Here is a 23677-nt window from a genome sequence, read left to right as displayed (position 1 = left end):
ACAGGGTGCCTAGAGAGGAGTTGTGGTATTGTATGAGGAAGTCGGGAGTGGCAGAGAAGTACGTAAGAGTGTTACAGGATATGTACGAGTGTAATGTGACACTGGTGAAGATTGCGGTGGGAGTGACAGATACGTTTAAGGTGGAGGTGGGATTACATCAAGGATCAGCTCTGAGCCCTTTCTTATTTGCAGTGGTGATGGACAGGTTGACAGATGAGATCAGACAGGAGGCCCCGTGGACTATGATGTTTGCAGATGACATTGTGATCAGGTTGAGGAGACCCTGGAGAGGTGGAGATATGCTTTAGAGAGGAGAGGAATGAAGGTCAGCAGGGCTAAAACAGAATATGTGTGTGTGAATGAGAGTGAGGGTAGAGGAATGGTGAGGATGCAGGGAGTAGAGTTGGTAAAGGTGGATGAGTTTAAGTACTTGGGAACATCAGTTCAGAGTAATGGTGAGTGTGGAAGAGAGGTGAAGAAGAGAGTACAGGCAGGGTGGAATGGGTGGAGAAGAGTTGCAGGAGTGATTTGTGACAGACGGGTACCAGTAAGAGTAAAAGGGAAGGTCTACAACAGGGTAGTGAGACCAGCTATGTTATATGGGTTGGAGACGGTGGTACTGACAAAAAGGCAGGAGTCAGAGCTGGACATGGCAGAGTTAAAGATGTTAAGATGTTAAGATTTGCACTGGGTGTGACTAAGATGGACAGGATTAGGAATCAGTATATTAGAGGGTCAGCTCAGGTTGGACAGTTTGAAGACAAAGCAAGAGAGGCGAGACTGCGTTGGTTTGGACATGTGCTGAGGAGGGATGCTGGGTATATTTGAAAAAGGATGCTAAGGATGGAGCTACAAGGTAAGAGGAAAAGAGGAAGGCCTAAGATAAGGTTTATGGATGTGGTGAGAGAGGACATGCAGGCGGTTGGTGTGAAAGAGCATGATGCAGAGGACAGGAAGAAATGAAAACAGATGATCCGCTGTGGCGACCCCTAACGAGAAAGGCCGAAAGAAGATGATGAACTGCAATCACAAAAAAGATAAAAGCACTTAGTGAAAGGAAAAGTAATCAGAAATAGTTTAGCCATAGTTTCAGGTGAGACATCAAGGCTATAGGATAAAAAAGTAATGCTTATAATGCCTTAAGCAAACTAAGAAACAAAACTGCAATACAGATTAAGGATTCCTGAGTTAACAATGGAAAAAGATATTTTACACTGTCATTAACTACCTGCTCTATATTGAGATATGCAGCCAAATCAAGGAGGTTTAAAAATTTTCACATGCCAATGCCTCCAAAGATATTTTTAAACTCTGATGAATATACAGAACATTTTCTCTCAGGCAGGGATAACTGCTGCAGATATGATGAGGGGCAAAGAATTAACTGGCTGCACATCTTTGGGGGGATGTCAGGAACTAAGATGGTTTAGGAAACAGACAAAACATATTGAGCAATCTCTTTATGCAGTCTATTGAGATGTCAGTAATGCTTTTCATATTGGGTTACAACAACAAGGATGATCAGTCAGGTAATGAAAGACATTGGCTGGTTCTGATAATGACAATATAAAGAAAATCAATTACTAGAAAAAGGAAAAATAGATCACTTCTCAAGGTTAAGACAGGTGTAAATATAATGAGAGGAAAAGGCAAGATAGAGAAGGAATGGCAAAGGTACTTATAGAAATGGATGCCTTTGTTTAAAATTTGTGGATACAATACTAGATGACTACTTGAAGGGTAGTGGGAGTTCAGCGAAAGCTAATGGTAGATTGGAGGTAGACACTGGCAAAACTTGTTTCTGAACTGACCAGAAAATGAGAAGAGCTACATTATTTTTAAACTGCTGGAGTAAATCAAGAACAAACGTTTTAGCAGCATTTTTGTTCACCTTATATCAGCTGGATTTACTGTTAAAAACATATTATCTGAACTAGTTAACTTTATTTGGTCTGCAACCTGTGGGATATGGATCCGATCTCGGATCCGAGCCGGCAACTTTACAAAGCTTAGATCCGAGCTCCTAGCTCCTCCCCTTACCCATAATCCCCTGCCAACCCTGATTGACCTCAGATCAAGTTTGCCGTGCTTAGGTACAGCAGCTAGGTTATGAGCTCCTTCTCAGATAAGTCTATATCTTTGCTAATTTTTCTAAATTTTGTGAGTCTGTGTTTGGTTAGGTTCCTTAACCCTTTTATTATTGTTTAAGTTATATATATATATATATATATATATATATATATATATATATTTTTTTTCTCCTCCCCACCCTTCGCTGGTATCATAGCTGTGTGTGTGTGTGTGTGTGTGTGTGTGTGTGTGTGTGTGTGTGTGTTTGAGAGTTTGGGGCCTACTGTGTGAGGGAGTTTTTCATTTTTTAGTTTAAACATGTCTGAGGCCCCAAAGTTAGTATTTTCCAAGTGCACTGAGTGTGGCCATAAGCTCTCACCAGCGGATGGCCAACTCGGTGTGTCCGGTGCCTTGGGGTTGAACACCTCTCCTCTGGGGTGTGCGATTTGCATGGCGTTCAACTCCAGGGCACTGAAGGACCGGAGGTCGAAGCAGATTCTAGCGGGACTCTTGCCCCCGGATTCGGCTTCAGCCTCCGGGACTTCTGTGGCCTCCGCCCAGGCTTCGGTGATGGCCACTCCTGCCTCTCTCCCCCTGGCCGGGACTCAAACTCCCACTTCTGCGCCGGAGGAGGGGGAGGCCAGGAAGGTAAAGAAGAGGGAGAAGCACCACAAGCGGCGGGCCGAGGCCTCTGCTTCGCCCCCCCCCCGGCTAAGCGGGCTTCTCCCTCCAGGTCTTCCAGGTCTAGGTCTCCTCCTTCTCGGGTCCGGTCTCCTTGCTTTTCACCGGGACCCGAGGAGGAGGAGACCCGATCTCCATCGAGGTCATCGAGGCGGCACTCCTGGCCAGCCTCGGTGGCCTCATTGAGATCGACACGTAGCCTGTCTGAAGCTTATTTGGACCGGGTGATGCAAAGGTTCATCCAGGCCCAAATGCAGATGGGAGTGCTCCTGCTGCCCCAGCCCCCCTCTGGGGGGAGCTCAACACCCTTTTTTGCCCCAATAGCTCCTTCTCCGACCAGCTTTCTGGGTTCGGAGTGCTCGGAGCCGGGCAGCGTCGGAGCCGGGGGTGAGTCGGCGCCGACAGTATCAGATACTTCGGCTCTGATTCTTCCCTCGAGCTTGCCGGATCCATCCTTGTTGGATCCAAGATCTCGGAGCCATGCACTGAGCTTCGGATCTGAGGGGTTTAATGTGCCTTCGACTCTGTCCAGGTCAGAGCACACTGGCCCTTAGGATCCGATGGTCTTGGCGCCGGCTCCGATCCATCCATCGGATCCGAGCGAGGGTCGGCTTTCGGATCCTAGAGAGAGTGTCTCTCTCTCGGCTTTTGATGTGGTGGAGAGGGCTCTGTTGAGTGCATCCAGGCCCCCGCTCCCTGCTACGGCTCCGTCCCGCACTCCCTCTCGTTTGGGTCAGGCTTCTGTCACCCGGCCACAGGGAAGGATATCTCCTTTGGAGACATCATGGAAATGCTTAGGATCGGGGGGATGGTCTGCCCCCAAGGCTTCCTCTGATGAATCCGTGTTCCTCGAGGTGTTCGAAGCAGGCCCATCTACCTCTTGGGTGTCCCCTCTGGCCAACCCCTTAGTGGATCTTATTACCACTAGGGCGTGGAAGGAGCCGGACACTGTGGAGCCAGTCCCCAAGCATCCCGACAGGATCCTGAGCCCCCCGACCGAGATGTCCCATTGGAGCAAGGGACCCCCCCGTAGATGCCATGTTGGTGACGGCAGCCACCAAGAGGGAGTTAGCCCAGGAGAGTCCCTCGGTCCATCCCCGAGCAAGGAGTCTTGCTCGATAGACTGTCTTGGGAAGGGGGTCTTTAGTTCAGCGACCTTCTCTGTAAGGTCCCTGAACTACATGGCACACGTGATTCGGCTGCAGCAGGACCTTATTAAAGAGTACGCTGCATCACCCCCAGAGTCCATGTCAGGAGAGGACAAGCAGTTGTACTCCACCTGCATGGCCACTCTTAGATCTTGCTCTAACACCTCTATGGGGCTATCCCATGCTATGAAAGGAGCCGCTAGAGCCAGCAGAGCAGGCCTAGTTATGAGGCGCCAGGCCTGGCTCCGACATTGTGACTTTGCGGAACCCTTCAAGGCATCATTTGCGAATGCCCCCTTTGATGGCTCTGCCCTTTTTGGCAAGACTGTTCGTGAAACCTTGGTCCAGAACGAAAAGGACAGGAAGACGTTGTTTGCCGTCGGAGTCCACCTCTCTGCTCCCCAGAGGTCCTTCTCCAAGAACCAAAAGGGACAGAAGAAGATGTGGTTCCAAAAGTCGCAACAATCCCAGTCCGCTGCAGACTCCTAGTCCTTCCGTGGCAGAGGAGGACAGGGTGGATGCCACCCTAGAGGCAGAGGGGGCCTGAAGAACTTTGGGTCAGAGAAGCCTTCTCTGATTGGCCCACGCAGCAGCCCTGTGGGCTTGCCCGACTGCTCCACTCTGGAGACAGTCGGGGGGCATTTTTCGAAGCACCTGGCAGCTTGGGAGTCCATTACAACAGACCACTGGGTGGTTCGTATCATATTCAGAGGATACAATATTCCCTTTTCCCACATTCCAGATCCCCCCAGGCACCTCCCTGATGTTCCACCCAATCAAAGGGCAGCGGCAGCCGTGGAAATCCGGCTGCTCTTAGGAAAAGGGGCCATCCAGCACGTCCCTCCAGGCCAGTCTGGATCGGGTTACTACTCCAGGTTCTTTTTAGTGCCAAAAAAGACGGGGGACCTAAGGCCCATCCTCGATCTTTCCCTACTGAATCTGTCAGTAACCAAAGAAAAGTTCTGGATGGTCACTCTTCAATCTATTCTCCCCCTCTTGCGAGAGAACGACTGGATGTGCTCCATAGACCTCAAGGACGCGTACTACCACATTTTGATGGACAAACGCTCCAGGAGGTTTCTCCGCTTCCGGCTGGGAGCCAGTCATTATCAATTCAGGGTCCTTCCCTTCGGTCTCACCTCAACCCCCAGGGTGTTCACCAAGGTATTAGCAGTGATAGCAGCCCACCTGAGGCTCCAGGGAATACAGGTTTTTCCGTACCTGGATAATTGGCTTCTCACCACCCCGACAAGGCATCTACTATCCTTAGCCAGGAATTACTTTCTCATCCTTGCTCCACAACTAGGGATCACTATAAATGCAGACAAGTCCTCTCTCACCCCACCTCAGGTGATAGATTTTATCCGGGCCAGACTGGACACCAACAAGCAGCTCGCCTTCCTAACTCCCGACCGGTTGCACACTCTGAAAGCTCACGTGCAGGCCATTTTTCAATCTTCAAAACCTCCGGCGGGATTGGTTCTGAGGGCTCTAGGGTCTATGGCAGCCGCAATCAACCTCCTCCCCATGGCGCGTCTCAACATGCGGATATTGCAGTGGACTCTACAGATTCAATGGTCCTTTCTCCAGTATCCCTTGGATCACCCCATTTCCCTCAGCAGGGTCTGCAAGAGAGCTCTCGTTTGGTGGCTTCAATCGCCGGACCTCCAGACGGGACGCCTCTTTGCCACGACCTCCCCTCTCGCCACAGTGACCATGGACGCCTCTCGTCTTGGGTGGGGGGGGCATTATTCGGGCAGGACTGTCCAAGGCATGTGGAACGATTCAGAGACCTTATTGCACATAAACATTCTAGAGATGAGGGCAGTGCTGTTGTCATTGCAAGCACTTCAGAGCCTTCTGCCTGTAGGAACGATTGCAGTCCAGTCAGACAGTATGTCTGCGGTTTGGTATGTCAACAAGCAGGGGGGAACCAGGTCTTACCCACTCTGTCAAGAAGCCATGAGAGTGTGGGAATGGGCGATCTCCACCAACCGCTTTCTCATTGCAACGCACATTCCGGGATGGACCAACATCCTGGCAGACAGACTGAGACGCACCATCCTTTGGCCTTACGAGTGGTCCCTCAATCCCCAAGTAGCGAGTCAAATTTTTGCTGTCTGGGGGCAGCCCTGTTGCGATCTCTTCGCATCTCCCTCAAACACGAAATGCAACAATTACTTCGCTCTCATTCCCTTCTCCCGTGGAAGCCCCGAGGGACGCTTTGGTGCATGCTTGGCCACCCGGTCTTCTCTATGCCTACCCTCCTCTTCCACTGATGCTGAAACTTCTTCAGAAAGCCAGTCTGTTGGGGAGCAGAATGATCCTCATTGCCCCATTCTGGCCTCGCCAAACTTGGTTCCCGTACCTCTGGTCTCATCAAGTGAATCCGCCCTGGATTCTAGATCCCCTCCCGGATCTGATTTCCAACACACAGGGACTCCCAATCCCCAACCTGGTCAACCTCAAGCTTGCAGCTTGGCTGCTCCAGTTCACTCCTAGCGGGGACTCCTGGTATCTCATCCCCAGTTAAAGCTATCCTAGTAGCAGTGCACAAGCCCACTACTAGGAAGGTTTATAGTAGTAAATGGAAGCGTTTTTCTATCTGGGCAGAACTCCATAATTTGGATCCCTTCACAGCCCCCTTACCGGCGGTGCTGGATTTTCTTTCAGGCCTCTTTAATGAGGGAGCTAGCTGTTCCACGGTGAAGGTGAAATTAGCAGCTATCTCTCATTATCACATAGGCAGCGATATGGGTCCTTTGATTACTTTAAAATTGTGCAAGACATTCCTAAAGGGCACTTTCCTACTTAGACCTCCCATAAAGGAAGCTGTACCTCCATGGGATTTGACTTTGGTTTTGCAGGCCTTGATGGCTCCTCCCTTCGAACCCGCGGCATCAATAGACTTCAAATATCTGTCGTGGAAAACAGACTTTCTGGTGGCTATTACTTCAGCTAGGAGAGTACCTGAATTACAGGCTCTTTCTGTCTCACCTCCATACTTAGCCTTTCACAAGGATACAGTTTACCTCAGGACCAGTCCCTCCTTCCTTCCAAAGGTGGTTTCTGTGACGAATATCAATCAGTCTATCAATCTGCTGGTCTTCTTTCCTAACTACCAGAACAAAGGAGAGTACAAACTGCATTCCTTGGACGTGCATAGACAACTCCGGTTTTATATTCATAGGACATCTGGTCACAGACGATCCGACCAGTTGTTCGTCTTCTTTGCTAAATTTAATCTGGGTAATCCAGTCTCTAAAGTTACTTTGTCGAAATGGATTTCACAGTGCATCATCGCGTCTTATCAGAATTCCGGCAGACCCGCACCTCAAGGAGTTCATGCCCACTCAACTCGGTCTATGGCTACATCTGCTGCCTTCAAATCCAGAGTTTCCTTGGATGATATCTGTTCAGCAGCCACTTGGGCTTCACCTCATACCTTCATAAATCATTATAAGCTGGACATTATCTTCAGAGGGAGAACTTCTTTTGGCTCCGCAGTGCTCCGGAATATCCTTCCATGAAGGCCGCCCAAGGTTTAGGTAGCTGGGGACTCTGTCCCACAGGTTGCAGACCAAATGAAGTTAACTACTTCAGATTAAGAAGTTATGTACTCACCATAACGTTCCATCTGAGTAGGTAAACTTCATTTGTCTGCAACCATTCCCCCCTTCCGTCCCCCTGACCTTCACAGATATTTAGGACATGTTATTATTACCCTTTTGAAAAGGTAATGAACTGCCTGCTATATTAGTTACGGGCAAACTTGATTTGAGGTCAATCATGGTTGGCAGGGGATTATGGGTAAAGGGAGGAGCTAGGAGCTCGGATCTAAGCTTTGTAAAGTTGCCGTCTCGGATCTGAGATCGGATCCGTATCCCACAGGTTGCAGACAAATGAAGTTTATCTACTCAGATGGAAAGTTATGGTGAGTACATAACTTCTTATTACTATGTGTATGTGTGTGTGTGTGTATATATATATATATATATATATGCTCTCCTTTTTTTTTTTTTTTTTTTTTTACTGTGCAGCTGTTAGATTTTGAATGATTTGCATCCTGAATAATAGGGTCTATATTATACCATCAAATGCTTAAAAAAGCGAACAATGATTAACCAACCCCATGTAAGCGAAAGCTTACAATGTCGAAACCTCGGAACAGTGATTTTTTTTCCAAGGGAAAAAAATCTCTGTTCCAAAAAAAAAAACTTTAAAACATTGTATAAAGTGGGGGACTTTGCCCCCCACATCACCCAATGTGAGGGGCTGTGCCCCCACACCCCCCTACTTACATTTACCAACTCTGAGATTGCACTACAGTGCAGAAAATGGCAAAGTAACGGAAGCGGCCAAGCAAATTCTTTCCCAGGGAAAGAATTCACTTAAAAGCCGCTTCGCTGTTTTGCCTTTTCGTTATTTTATGTTCGATCAAGACGCATTCAACAGAATGCGTCTGCGATCACGTAATAGGAACCCAAGTAATAGCTAGTTTTATTGGATGTTAATGTTTTAATAATGTTTATTAAGAGAAAAAATATAGCAGAGTAATAGCTCCAAATCAAATAAAAAAATGATGCTTAAAAGGATACATAAATCATATCTGACAATGGTAAAATGTAAAGAAAGAGCAAGAAATATAACATTTTGGCAAGGAATGTCAACACAAATCAAAAACGTATTGCAAAAGAGTGCCACCTGTAATGCATATTACAGCAATATAAAAAGAGATGCTAGTTTACAAATTTCCTGATTGTTCATGGAACATACTGGGTACAGATTGTTCCAGTTCAAAGAAGCCATTTAGCTTATGTTTACAAATTATTATTATTCAATTTCCCTGAAAAAAATCAAACTGGTATGTATAGCAAGTATAATTAATCCATTAAAGTCTATATTCTTGTCAGGGAATACCTGATATTTTCATATTTGGCAATGGTCCACAATATACAGGTCAAGTAATTAGAAGATTTATCTGTGAATGTGAATTTAGGTATATGATGCCCAATTCACACGGTCCTCAGTGCGGTGAACAATCATAGTGTTAAAGAGCATTGAAGTAAACAGTACATAACTTAAAAATTAAAAGGAAATAACAAAGGTGAAAGATTATGTAACCTTATTAAAAGTTAAAAGTGATAACAACGTAAGTAAAACCAATCATGGCAAGAAAAAAAAGGAGCGCAAACAGCTTATAAAAAGTAGCATACTGAATTGTGTCTGTAATAAAATGAAGTAATATATGTAGTTTAAATTTATTAAAGGTGAGGCCAAATAAGTGGGTTTGTTGGATCTTCTAAAGACAGTTAACATGGGAGAATTCCCTCAGCCTCTAGGGGAGAAGATTCCAGAGTTAAAGGCTTGGTGGTAAATGTCCTTGTCTGGTGAAGATTCAAGATGGGACTGGAGAATAGCCAATAATTCCAAGAAAGAAGAATGTAGAGGCCAGAGACATAGCTGACGTTTCTAATGCCTAGTCCGGTTTCCAGATCTGGTGCCCCTCAACATTAAGTTGAGCAAAAAAAAAAAAAAGTTCCTACTGCAAAACTTAAAAGAAAACAAACAAAACTGTTTTTACTTCTAATAATTGTAGCAAACTGCTTGCTATAGCTCATATTACGTATGGAGCACTGAAATGCTTCAGTCCAGTGTCCTGACTGCAAAAGCGGTATCACCTTTCATTTCTGTACCAACATTCAGACATGTCTGTTTGGAAATAAATGCCAGTTCTGCACTACCAGTCAACTCTGAAGTTTACCCCACTGTCGTCATGCCTCTGATAGAGGCCAAGGCAGGCAATAGTGGACCAGGAGCTCCTTGAAGTGTGTGGACCCAGACTGTGAAGAGGTAAATAAATCAACAATAAGATTTTTCAGGGTAAAATTCGATTCCCACATCCTCTCTGCAATCAAAATAAACAACCAGAAAATTGGTCTTCTCTACAGATATAACTGCTTCCTAACTCCCTCCTCCCATCAAACCCTTGCATCAACCTTCTTTCTCCCCTCTCTCTTGTATGGTGCTCCTCTATTCTCCAACCTACAACTTGGCCTCCGTTCCAAACTCGAAGCTTGTTACAATAAAATCTGCAAATTTGCAACCAATTCTAAGAACTCCTCCCATCACTGCCACTCCCTTCACACCCTGAACTGGCTTGAACTCCACAACTACCTAAAATACCTACAACTTACAACAGCCCACAAACTCATCTTTAAACCAACAGAATGCCCCTCTCTTTCCAAATCTCTAACACCCTACATACCTGGACGCACCCTGAGATCCAAAGGCCAAAACCTCCTACATGTACACAAACCCATACACCCACCTGGCCAACTATTGCTATCCCACACCATAGCCAAACTGTGGAATGCTCTCCCCACACCACTACGTAACATACCAAACCATAACAACTGCAAATCCATGCTTCACTCCCATCTCGCCTCCAAATGGGAATGTCCTTCACATGCTCCCACCTAAAACACCCACACCACTAACTACACTCCTAAATCATTTTTCTTTGCAAAATGTAACAATATGTCATAGGTCTTTCTCTTTACATCTTTCCAAAGTATTCTTTATATTATACATTTTTATTATTATACAGCTTTCCTATTTCTTTTGCATGCCCCCCTCTAGCCTGCCTTACACATATTCTCAAACTGACACTCTCTTAATTGCTAAGCAGTGCATCTATTAATGTAAAACTGTTATTTCCTGTACATAATAATTTTGATATAATATACTCACATTATCTGTTACTAATGTGGCAACTTTCTGTATTTTTGCCTTTTCCAAGTTTTACAAAACTCTGTACTTATATTTTGTAATGTTGCAAATGTCTGTATTTGTATTTGGAGCTTTTCTCCTCGGGTCTCCACTGAAAATGGGCCACAAGCCCAGCTGGACTAACCCGGTTAACAAACAATAAATAATAATAATACATAATATGTTAATGGACTCCTCAGAATGACAGCAATCTTAACAAAATGAGAAGTACCCGAAGTACCTGTAAGTAAATACTGACCTAGCTGCAAATGATTCTGTTTGCTGTGAGATAGTCTCAGGGAAGGGAATTGTTATCAAACTGTGAAGAAATCAAGGCATGCAACACCACTCAGAGGTCATCAGGAGGTCTTCACAACTGAGGACATCTCATCAATAAGTGTCAGTGTGTTTGTAAAAATTACTCCATGATTTCTCACCTTCTTCACCAAAGTCAACCTATCACTATTATGTATCAACTACAGAGTTAAAGGCTGAACAATTAGATTCCCTTGTGGTGGCATAAATGTTCATAAATCCAGTGTTGGACATGTTCAGTCTCAGGTGATTAGCAGTCATCCAGTTTTGGATGCATGGTAGATCCCCACCTAATGAATCCTCAGCCAATAACATTTTCAGAGGAAAAGAGAGAGTATCACCAATGTAACAATGATACTGATCTCTCTTCTCTCTCTGAAGAACTCTCCTGCAAGAAACTTGCTTGGAGAGAGTAAAATGCCTAAAATTTAACATTGATGTACTCCAGATGTTATAGGATAATCTGATGCTGAGTTTGCCATGAAACAGTCTGTTGAGCATGCCCTGTAACGCAGTAGGTATATATTGTATATTAAAGTGTTATACTTACAGAACAGGCAACTGTATTTCAAAATTTGCTCAATGACATAACACCAAAGACTGAGAAATAGACATGTCCTTGGTTAAACTGCTCAGTAGAGGACAGGACAGGTGTCCAAGCTTCACATGCACCTGGTGATCTCAGAAAGATACTGCAAAGAAGTAAGGAAAAGAAACAGTTGATGGCAGAATTCATTCCCATACCTCTTATATCTCCTTCATTCCTTCTTTCTCTTTCCAGTTCATGAACTTCCTAGGCTGCCGCACATCAGTGTTGAACCTGCCTGACTGATTTTCTGGTCTCCAGGAGGCAGACAAAAGATAAGCAGGAATGGCTGTGTCATTGTTGGTTTCACAACTCTAGTTTTGCTTTACCTCTCTGTGAATAGATTTATGCTTGTGTTTTCTGTGTAAACACTTTGTCAAGTTCAGGAAACCTATCAGCACTCTGTTACATTTCACTCAGTTGTGTAGCTTATAGCTGACATGTTTATATTCTTGCTACTAAGCTGTTCCATTTCTGTGGGAGACAACAATCCATAAACATAAGGAACTAATTTTCATACTTGTAGCATTCAGTGACTCTGGATTTTTCCTTAATCATTAAATGGCATTCCTTTTTGATATTTTTTATTTTTTATATGAAAATGAACAATGGACTGTTGTATTCTTCTGGACATTTCCATCTCTGACCACCAGCCTAAGCTACCATATACTTGTAGTAACATCCAGCCCCATTTCCTTTCTTACTTATTAATCTTGGAAGAAGACTGAAGGGTGCCACTCTGAGCAAAACTGTGTCATATAAATGTAATGGCAGCTTATCTCAGAAGATTAAGACTACAAGCCGCTAATGAGCTTAATTTACGTTTGATCCCCTCAGCCTTAAATTTTCCTGCTGTGTATCTGTAAGTAGATCATTTAAGCAGACAGTTTTCTTAGGATGTCCCTGAAAAGAGACACTTATGCCCAGGCGTTTACCTGATTAACAAATGAATAAAAAAGAAAAGAAAAAAATAAGACTAATAGTAAGTACAGGAGCACATTGAAACAGGATTGATCGATTGCTAATTACCAGGCAAGTTATGAACAAGGTCAGGTCTGGATTTTCTTTATGTCTTAATTTTTTTAAACAAGAAACATCTTTATTAAAATGTTACTTATGACAGAGGCAATTATACATTTATATAAATGAAAACAAATTATATTGAAAAATTTTCAGTTGCAAACGTTAAACATCACTTATAATTTATCCACTCATTTTTAGTCAAACATTACAAAGCTCATTCAATTTCTGTCTTCCCTTAAACCTCATTCCTCTGCTTCAAAACATTATTCTCGTATATTGTTTCCACAATTTCCATTTTTCCTATGTAATTTATTCCTACCCTTTTTTAAAGATCCCACTTCCAGTTGTTTTATCTCGGTTAGTATATTCACTGTTTCTAGTACAGTTGCTTTAGACTTTGATTTCCATTTTCTAGCAGTTGTTTTTTGACAGCCACCAGGATTAAACTCAACAGGGCTTTACTATGTCTAAGTAATTCTGCTTCTGTATCATAGCTCAAAAAATCATTTCTTAGTTATAACAGTTTCCTCAATCAGTATGTTTGTTAGAGTAGTCTGCAGGAATTTTTAAAGTCTGTCAACTCATTACACTCCCAAAAATATGTTCCCACTTACCTCTTACTTCCCCATCACACCTATAAAATTTGCCAACTACCTGAGGAAGAATTCTTTGGAGTCTTCTTGAGGTATAAAACTATGCAAACCCTTCTAAGCAAACATCCTAAATCTTCTAGAATTTGTTGCATATTTGGGAGCCATACATATACCCCTATTGTTTGTTTGTGAATTGCTTATCCAGTTTCTCTTCCCAATCCTTTCTAACCTCCTCTGACTGATTCCTATAGTTGTCAAGCAGTATTTTATATGCCTTACCAATTATCCCTTTTTAACACCAGCTTCTGTACTAGATTCTACTAAAAACTCTACCAGTGGTCTTTCACTTAGGATCCCAATATTTCTTTCTATTTGCCGATACTCTGATATCAATCCTTGATGGGGAAAGCAATGTCTAGCCTGCAGTCCAAATGAATTCTTGGCCTTTTCCTTTACTTTATTGGTAGAATTGATGGAAACGTATATGCAGTAGAGCTAATGTGCAAGGATATGTTGGGATCTTCTGTGAGCATGAGAAAGGACTTCACACTGGCAAACAATCTGTCCAGTTTACAGCTTAAAACAGTATAGTTATGGTGTAAAGACTTGTAGAGTAACACACGTAAGAAATAAAAGTGTAAATCAAGAGTGTGCGACAGAAAATATGATAACAGAAAGAGAAGAAATGGAAAAGGACACATGGACATTTATATCAGAAGACCTAATGGTAGGGAAATAATGTGACAATTAATTTAGAGCTGAAACAAAGATATATATGGAAAGGTAGCAACCGGAGGGAAAAATTGAATCTAGTGTCCAATGTTAACACATGGTAAGCCCTTTAAGGGTGCTGGATGTTCTTCTGATGACCATGTCACTACAAATACTGTCATTCAGTGAAACAATACAGAAAATTATAAAAAAATGGTGCAGACTCTATATCAGAATTTAAACAACTTCAGTATGCAAAGCCTTGAAGGAAAAAATGAAAACAAGCTACAATTTCTCAATGGAATCAATAGATTTCATGAGGGTGACATATTTTAGAAAAAGTGTGTAAAAAGAAAATATGCAACAGAAATCAAATCACGTAAGGTTCAAGCAAGGCATCCTTTATTACTTGCAGCAAGGAGACAAAGCATGTAGGTGCAAGATTTGTCGGATTTTCCTAAGCTCAGCTAGCTTCTTTTATACAGTGTTCTGCATATACACCATAAATTAGCTGACAATGCTGACCTGCAAAAAATATTTTCTCAGGACCTAGCTGACCACAGGGCCCCCAGTCCTTATCACTTTGTCCTTCAGCTGTCTTTTCTTGACATGCAACAGTTGTTTTTCTCAAGGTGCGACCCTGAGTTCAGCATAAAGAACAGCTAAGTAAGCAAACTTTCAGGCGTCAGTTATTCTTGCTGAAGTTACAGATATTTATACATTATTTACAGAATAAATGCATTAACTTTTAACCCTTTATGTACTGTATTAGTTTAAGCAATATATACATTTTTCTAACAAAGTGCAACAAAAACTCCATTTGAAAGTCAAAGCTGAATGACTCAGTAGTGATATGAAGAAGCATTAACTTTAGCGAGAAGGCGGTAGATAAACTGGCAGCTTTATCATAGTGGTGTGATAACAAAAACAATACAGTGCTTCAAGAATGTATAGGATAGTCCTAGTACAATTCTAGAGCAGAATGGAGTAAATTAGCTGTTATTTGGCAAGAATATCTGTAGCATGCAAAATAAGGGAAATTTGCAAATTAGGTGAACACTTGGGCTTTATCTATCACAAAATCTTTTGTGTGTTTTTATGTAAGAGTTCTTCTTTCCAAATATCAGAATACAGCAGTACTAAAATTTAATAAGAGGATATTGCATAGAGCAAATGAAAAGGTCTGAAATAAGCTCATAGAAAAGTGTGTCGATAGGCATTTCAAATCTCTGGAAACCCTAAATCCCAATGATGGCTTGTTTGTTCCTGAGGTGGGCCACAGCAGGCTCTAAAACATGACACCATATTATTCATATCTGGCTGTTGTGTTAAGTGAACATTCACTGTTGTATTTACATAGATCTTTGCAGTAATCTACCTAATCTACTACCAGTATGTCTGTTTGTATTGTCCATATCCATGTATTTAAATATTTCAAACTGGTACAACAGAGTAAGTGAAAGGATAATCTTGGGTGTGGTAGTCCAGTGTAACTGACATCATAAAACAGAGACCAAAATGCAAAGGGGTGCACCTTGTAGACCTAATTTGTAGGTTCACATCCATTTTACCTAATTGTATTAGCTACTGATTCAGATAACCCTCTGTATCCCTTTTCCTGTAATGCAACACTTCTAGATATGATTGTGTTTAAGGTGGGGGGTTTTAGATGTCTCTACTTTGCCCCAACACACACACAGAAAATATTAAAATTGTATTTTTTAAGTCAGCAAATGAGCCTGTTTGGAAAATTCTTCTTGTGATGTTTGGAACCAAAAAGTTAGATTTCTCAAGAGCTGCCTAAATCTGCATGTTTTTGTATTTAACAAAATGATATGAAAAAATTTGCACTAACCATATCTACAATATGTTTTTAAACTATTGTATTACTGGTACATGTATAAGAATTAAAAAAAGTTATTTTAAGTCAAAAGAGACAATATGATTTCTTACCAGCTCATCATGGTTGGCAGCAGGCTGCTCCGTGTAACCATATGGAGTAAGGATCAGTTGTCCATAAGAGTGAAAAGTCAGAAAAGCCAAAATGTCATCCTTGTTGCTAGTCACAAAATCTGCAACAACTTTCACTTCAGGCTCAGATGCTGGCTCTACGCCACAAAATGTTTGGGAACAACAATCCGAGGAGGCTCCAATACCTTCAGTTAAAAAAATTACATTTTTAAATATAACAACGCCAAATTTTACTTTTATAGCCAGTTATCTGACACTTGGTTTTCTTTGGTGCTCTGGTGACAGATGGAAAATATGCACATTGCTGTTTTAGTATATTTTTGGTGAAAATAGGCACTGAAGAGGAATGCAAAATACTGTTCTATTGTTTCTTGCTGGAGGAAGGCTAACAATGCCATTTGTATGTTATACCTCACTCACATATGATATGTATTTAAGATACACACTTCCTCAAACTCACAACTCTACATTTAGAACAATATGAATAATGCCTGTTCTATGATAAATGCAGTTGTGTATGATATAGTGATGCTCATGGTATGTAGGTCCTAACACAGTATAATTTCCATAAGATGCTAATACAGTCCTTTTCTCAACTATTAAACTGACCTGAGCTTGAGTCAGATATACTATATGAAAAGTGTGAATGCAGTTCATCTTATCAATCTAGTCTTCTTTAAAGTTGTTCAGTCAAGACCAGCAACCAAAATAGGCAGGCTGCACAACGTTTTTTATGATGAGGCAATCCCTTATACTCACTTATAAGGAAATTTGTACTACGTAACTAATTATAGGTTCATAGGGTGGTACTAGGCTATATAGGGCCTATACAAGCCTAGCCATAACAATTCCCTGGCAATTTCTTCCCACAGTATTATAAGTAACTCCAAGGTTGCAAAACCTCAGGTAAGTTATATTTTTTCTGAGATTCCCCATTTGGTCTCCTGTGCTAGATTAAACAGGACTCAGGAAAAATGAATCAATAATTAAACAAATAAAATAATGTTTAATACTGTTTTGTTCATTGAAAAATATCACTTTATAATCTTGATGCAAAATCACTGAAATTGCTATCACAAGCATATCTAGTATGTTTACATAGTAAAGTAAGGATTTGGAAGTAAAAAATATTTTGCATAATACTCAGTATATATAATCAGTTGTTTCTGTGTTTGTCACACTCTCAGTACATAAACACTGTTTACTTTTTTTCACAGTGGTTTCTTGACTGCTAGTTAAAAGATAAAAACAACAAAATCAATACCATTGAATATAGAGGACAGGAAACCAAGATAATCGTAAAGCACTTTCTTCTGTTTATTATCAGATTTCATCAGAACAATCAATAATACAATAAAACCAATTATATATACTTATTCAATAATCACGTTTAAAGAGATAATTTTCTCAGTCGTAGTACTAAAACACTTCGAATGGAAATCTCAGTTAATTTCGGGACATTCAGAAACATTTAATTAAAGTTGCCATTCACATTCTCATCTTTCTAAAATAAATTTAAAATCCCCCCTCTTACCATAGCAGTAACTTCATACAAAACAAACAAAGACAAAAACAAAAAAAACTTAATGTCTTCTAAAATTAGCACACACACAGGGCTATGGCAGAATTAGGCATAGTCAACCTGTTTATTTTTCAGAGTATACTGATATCCATAAATCCTTTGGTTTAACTTTCTCAAAGTTTTGCCAACATAGACCGCCTCAAAAGAATCACAACTTGCCAGGTATGTCACTCCACTGGATATACATGTGAAATGCTTTTTTTTTAACTTCCTGATGTTCTCCCTTAATCAGACAATGCAATGAATGGACCTTCACTGAATAATCTACAATAATGGCAGAGCACAGATAGGTACCTTTCCTTTTTTGAAATGTCACTATACTTGATTCACTGTTTCTCTCTAATAAACTTGTCAAATTATGTACATTTGTATTCGCATACAGTGGTTTATTGCTGCACACTTGAAATAATTGTGAATTACCTTACAGAATATTCGTATAGTTTAGCCCTAGCGTCACACATTTAGACCAAGTTTCCTTTCAACGAAGTGTCACACATTTGAGATTACCCTCCCACCCTTGTTTGATTCTGGCCTGCAGCACCTGTGATGTTTAGTTTGAATGATTTTTGGTAGTTATCCTATCTGTATATTGTACCTGTTCATTCCTTGCTATGTATTCACAATCTATGACTTAATCACTAATTTTCTCAACTATAGGAAGGTCAATATGTTGTTAATACTTAATGATCAAGTAGCTTTAATAAATTACCAAGGATTAGAAAGTCTGTACTGCCATATTCTTTTAAAATTCCTCTTGTCAGCTCCATTAAGATGTTTTGTAACAGGCACTTACAAAACAAACATTTACTGCAGACTCACTGGTTCCCATGCTGGGAACTAAATATGATTGTGTCCACAACATGCAGAGTTTTATTTAGCTATATGATACTGGAATATATTCTCTCATGAGAGTATTGCACTTGACATAAGTGTTACATTACTTGAATAACCAATTAGTAAACTAGTCAACACATATTTGTAGTAGATGTGTCACTAGGTAATTGAATCAATTCTTTCATGGAAAGAGTGGTGGTTTATTTGATAAAAGGGAGGAGCTTCCAGTGACTTGATCAGCTGAATAGTTCATAACATAGACCTGAGTAGTTGCAAATGTTCTTTATTCTCACTGCTGCAGTGGCCTATATGTAGCATTCGTCAAAGGACACAGCACACAGCCAGCTTCCCAAGCACTAACTCCCGTCTCCTCCCCTCTTACTCACTTTGGCTTCTGATAGGCTGTACCCTTTATGGAGGCAAGTATATCAGCAACTAGAGTGAGGTAAATCTTCAGTATTTTACTGCCACCTCAAGGAGAAGCATCTCTTTAGCTCCAGATGAACATCAATCAGTCAAAAATTTCTTGGTTAACAGATAAGGCCCGTTTTTGGGAACCCCTTTCTCTCATAAATATTTTATTGAATATTTGTGGTATTATTTCTGATCTACCTTAATTATTATAAAAAGAACAACTATTTGTGGTATTCTACATTAAAAACTAAATGAAAACTCCAGCCAAGCTAGAACTTCCATTGAGTGACCTCCCAAACCTCCTGTGACAGAGGCACATGGGATATATGCAAATGACCCTTATGAACATCAGGTGTTTCAGCTATATGGCAATTCTGATTGCCCATGACTTTTACATTTGAAGTCATTTTAATGGACAATTTCAGGCCAATAAAGCCAAACCCCACTAGCTATTGATATGCATATTTCGGCCTTGTTATGACAAACACACTGCTTGTGCTATGTGCTGACGAGGTCATAACAAGGCAATCAGCATGCACATTTTGGAATATTAATGGGGGTCATTGTATAATAAGTGCTTGATCTGTGCTTTCACTATTGGAATGCATGTTTTCTCATTTCTGAGGTAATAATGTTCTGAGATATTTCTTGCTAAAAGTTTAAGATCAGGTGACACAGTTTTTCAGTATACTGCTTGTAGACTGCTTGGGGGAGGAAAGTGAGCATCGTGCTTACAAGAAAATACTTATCTTCCCCTATTGTTACTGAGCTTACTGTGATGGGAATCAGCTTTCCTGTCTGCCTACAGCATAGATAATATTCCCAGTCCTGCTTCTCCCATTCCACTTGTATGTAAAAAAAAAAAAAAAAAAAAAAAAAAAGTAAAGTTATCCTCTCACCCTATGGTTGGTGACTCAGGAGTGGCCAAAGAAGGTTCCACAGACCACTTACTTATTGCCTCAGCTCACTCAGGTGTAGCTGTAATGGCCACTATGGACCAAGGATTAGATATGTCCTCAGAGGCTGTTCCAGTACCTGTTACAGGTATGGAAGGACCAAACACTTCAGGTACATGAATTGTCCAAGGTAAGAGACCTCTTGTCCCCTGACTGTTCTCCCAGTAGAGATATTCCTTGAAAAACAGAAACAAAATCTTAAACACAGGGCAGTTGATTAGGTAGTTTCTGTAAATAAATCAGAAATTATATCTTTGGCTAAGAGTGTTTTGCAGTCAGTCAATTGTAATGTCTGTTTGCGTTTTCACAGTTCTAGTGCATGCATTGCCAGAGTACAGGTATGTGTTTTCTGAGGATAAGGATTTTGACAGAGTCAGGGTGATTCTTCTCAAGAATCCATGGTCCAGAACTCTTACACGTCAAACATATAACCTGAAGTTAATCCTAGACAAGTTTATTCCATTGCAGATTGTTGCTAGACTCAGGGATATTTTTGCTTGTGAGCAAACAAGTGCTCCCCCCAAGAACTTGGCATATTTTATGATCTATTATAAGATGATTAGAGTTCCTAATTCTGCACCTATTCCTCCCATTTTGCCAGCTCTTATAGACCCTTTTAAAGTTGCTTGCAAGGCTCCTGACTCACTGGCTGCAGTCAGAAGCATAGTTAGGGTGGGACAAGAGGAGCAGTCGCTCCAGGCGCAAAGTGTTAGGAGGGTGTAATTGGCCATCCATCAACCTGTTTTTGTTTTCTTTTTGCTCTTTATTTGAAGAGCTACTTGGGGAGGGGGTCATGGATGTGACTGTAATAACCCAATTGCTACAATGAGTATTACAGTGGTGTTTTTTTTTTTTTTGCTCTTTAATGGAAAAATTAGCAACGCCTCTGCAGCACCTCAGCTGCAGTTCCAAAGAAAGCTGATGAGGAATATAAGGTCTCTTAGATTACTAATGTCTTTATTCCCAACTGAAAGCTGACCCTGCTGCAATAATTCCAGTAGCAACTGTTACCAAGAAATATTTGACTTCCTCTAACCTAGTACCGTCTGATAAGGAAAGCAAGTGGTTAGACAAACAAGGTAAGAGACTGATTCTACTATGTTAGCCTTTAGGATCTTCAGCTATCAGGGCTGTTTATGGAAGTTTTTGTTTAAAATGTGCTTATAGTTTGGAAGAATTTGCTTCTCCTTTGTCTCTAGAAAGCAGGTCATAGTTAAATTAGATTGTTTCTAACTTCACTCAAGTTTCTAAACATGCTCTGAGAAGACTCTGCTGACATTGTGTCTAAAGTTTCTGCTTATTCTGTGGTGTTGAAAAACTTGTTTGTTTGCATAACCAAAACTTGCTGATTTGAAGTCTGAAATTCTTACTTCTTCACCTAGCCTACATCTGGTATTTGGGTCTACAACTACACAGATCTTGAAACAGTGGGATGTCAGAGGCAAATTGATGCATGGAGTCCCTAAGAATTTTCAGGTATCCAGGTTCTACCCTCACAAGGCTGTTTCTCAAGCCTTTAGAAAGCAGAACAAACAGAAATCCCAGCCTAATAACAAGCAGGCCGAGAAAAGATAATGACTGGAGAATAAGTCTTCCAAACCAAATAAAAGATGTAACTTCCCAAAAAGAGTCAAACTACACTTAATGAATGACTGTGCTGAGAATCTGATTATGTTGCTCACACCTCCTGCCCAGTTTTTCTACCTCTCTCACACCATCTAACCCTTAACTCCTTAGCCTGGTGTCATACAGTTTCAGACAGATAAGTATTGAAGGTGGTTCATGAATTCACTTGGCATTGGGTAGACTCTTCTTCTGTCAGGGGAATTTGCTCACATCCACCAAACTAGACAGACTTGTTTCCACCAGTGCTACAACATATATTAGAAGCAGTGGTCATAAAACCAGCACCTGCAAATCACATGGACATATATTTTTATTTCAGGATATTTTTGGTACCAAAGGAGTATGAGTGGAGACCTCTGTTAGAGCTGTCTTTTCTTTATGTTTATGTGAAGGTTAAGAAATTCAAGATGTCGATCCTGCAATCACTGCTCTTAGACTATTGTCTTATGGTAACACTGTATCTCAAAGACGCTTATCATCACAAACCCATTGCTCACAGTTTCTGGAAATGTCTAAGGTATTCTTTATCTGGATCACATTTTCAGTACTTTGTATTACCCTTTGGGCTCTCCACTGCACCTCAAGTGTTCACAAAGTGCTTAGGCTTAGTGGTGGCCCGATGCACGTTGCAGCGAATCCACATTTTTCCTTATTTAGATGGCTTGATTATTTCTGCAGAGTAATTTCCCAAATGTTTGGAGTCCATAACAAAGGTGTCCATTTTTCTGTCATATCTGGGACTTTGTTTGAACTCATAGATGTCTTTTCTTACATCCTCTCACAAAATTGTCTTTTTGAGGAGTCTTGCAAATACACTAAAGCAAATGGCCTTCCATTAAAAAAGGGAAAAACTTGCCAGCAGATCTTTCTGATATTTTGTCAACAGCTTTAGGCTCTTTCAAGAGAATTTATCAAGATTCTAGGTCTCATGGCATCCATGATACCACTTGCCAAATTACACACGAGAAAAATCCAATGGTACCTAAAACATTCTTGGGCCCAGGACCTGCACCCCTTGGACTTTCACATTCTTGTGCTGGGGGTTGTAAGGTGAGAATTGCAGTGGTGGAGGGGTCAAATGTCTCTCAGTCCAGAATTTCCTTTTGCTCTTATAAGCCCAGTTCAATCTTTCCAGACATACCTGTCAGATTATGCTTGGGGTGCACTTTCCAAGGGAATAAATGTGCAAGGTCTATGGGACTCTTCAGACAGACCAAAGCACATAAACTTCAAGGAAGTGTTAGCAGTAATTCATGCTTTGAAATATCTGCATCATATATGGTCTCTGGGCTGTTTACAGGTGGTTACAGACGATAACACAGTGATGTGGTAACTCAATAAACAAGGGAATACAAAGTCATACCTTCTTCGCTGGCTGGCAGTGATGGCTTGGGAGTTGGGTCTACAGCATTTTCTGACTCTTCAGGCGTATTCCATCAGAGCAAAACATTGTGACAGACAAACTCGGCAGATACTGGACAGACCCTCACAAGTGGAAAACTACTTTACTTGTTGCTCTGACATCTGCAAGGTGAGTATATGAGTTACAAGCTCTGATGGTGGGTGAACACTATTTGTTTTTTCCACAGGGATAATGCACCAATCTTTCATTCAAACCTAAATTTTTTCTGAGCTTACTTTGAATCAAGTCATCAGTCTTCCATTTATTTTCACAGAGCCAAAGAACAATGGGAGAATAGAGTCTACATATACTGGATGTACACAGTTAGCTCAGGTACTACCTTGACAGATGTGGGGGACACCTCAAGAAAATCTATTTACTCCTTAGAAAACAGACAACTAGAAAAGTTCTGTTTGAGGCATCTTTGCAGCCAAGCATGGAAAATAGTTACTCTGTTATTTCCTTGATCTGGAATTTCCTGTATGCTTTTCCACCCTTTCCAGGGATTTCCGGAGTACTTCTAAAGATTCAAAAAGAATTACCAAAATCATTGTGACGACTCCCTTTTAGCCCAGGCAAAATTGGTTCTCCCTTCATATGGAATTGATCAATGGGAATTACCACAGGCTGCCTCACAGACTGGATTTACTCACACAGCACAAGGAGAGTTTGATACACCTCAGCAGCAATCAATTACAGATGTGAGCAATGCAAATGAAAAACATAGTAAAATTGCATAAGTTCTACTTACCCACACTCACCCACCATCCCCCTTTGGATATAGTTGAGGTGGAGCAGGCACTAAAGGAAGAAAGAAAACCTGCAACCTGCTACTAGAAAGTCTTACTTTGGCAAATGGAAGAGAATTTCTAGTTGATACCTTGCCAGTCACAGGGGTCCCAAAAGGGAGGTAGCACCTCTGATTCTGAAATATTTGTGTGAGCTACTTAAAAATTGTTAGTCGAGTGCTTCCATCAAGGTGTATCTTGCAGCC

The 23677-nt window shown here is 41.2% G+C and overlaps 1 protein-coding gene across 2 annotated transcripts in view; it reads right to left on the bottom strand.

The window, feature by feature from the left end:
• The window catches only part of LOC122792929 (carboxypeptidase O-like), a 392520-nt gene that overhangs the window by 133178 nt on the left and 235665 nt on the right, over positions 1–23677 (bottom strand). For both annotated transcript variants that reach the window (XM_044060502.1, XM_044060503.1), the window contains exon 9: positions 15852–16054. In XM_044060502.1, coding sequence (XP_043916437.1) covers positions 15852–16054 — 203 coding nt within the window. The remainder of the gene's footprint in view (positions 1–15851; positions 16055–23677) is intronic.

The sequence above is a fragment of the Protopterus annectens genome, chromosome 2.part0, assembly GCF_019279795.1.
Source record: "Protopterus annectens isolate FY-2018-M chromosome 2.part0, PAN1.0, whole genome shotgun sequence".
In the NCBI taxonomy this organism is placed as follows: domain Eukaryota; kingdom Metazoa; phylum Chordata; order Ceratodontiformes; family Protopteridae; genus Protopterus; species Protopterus annectens.
Note: the sequence above shows the minus strand (reverse complement) of the source record. Positions and strands in the feature narration are given on the sequence as shown.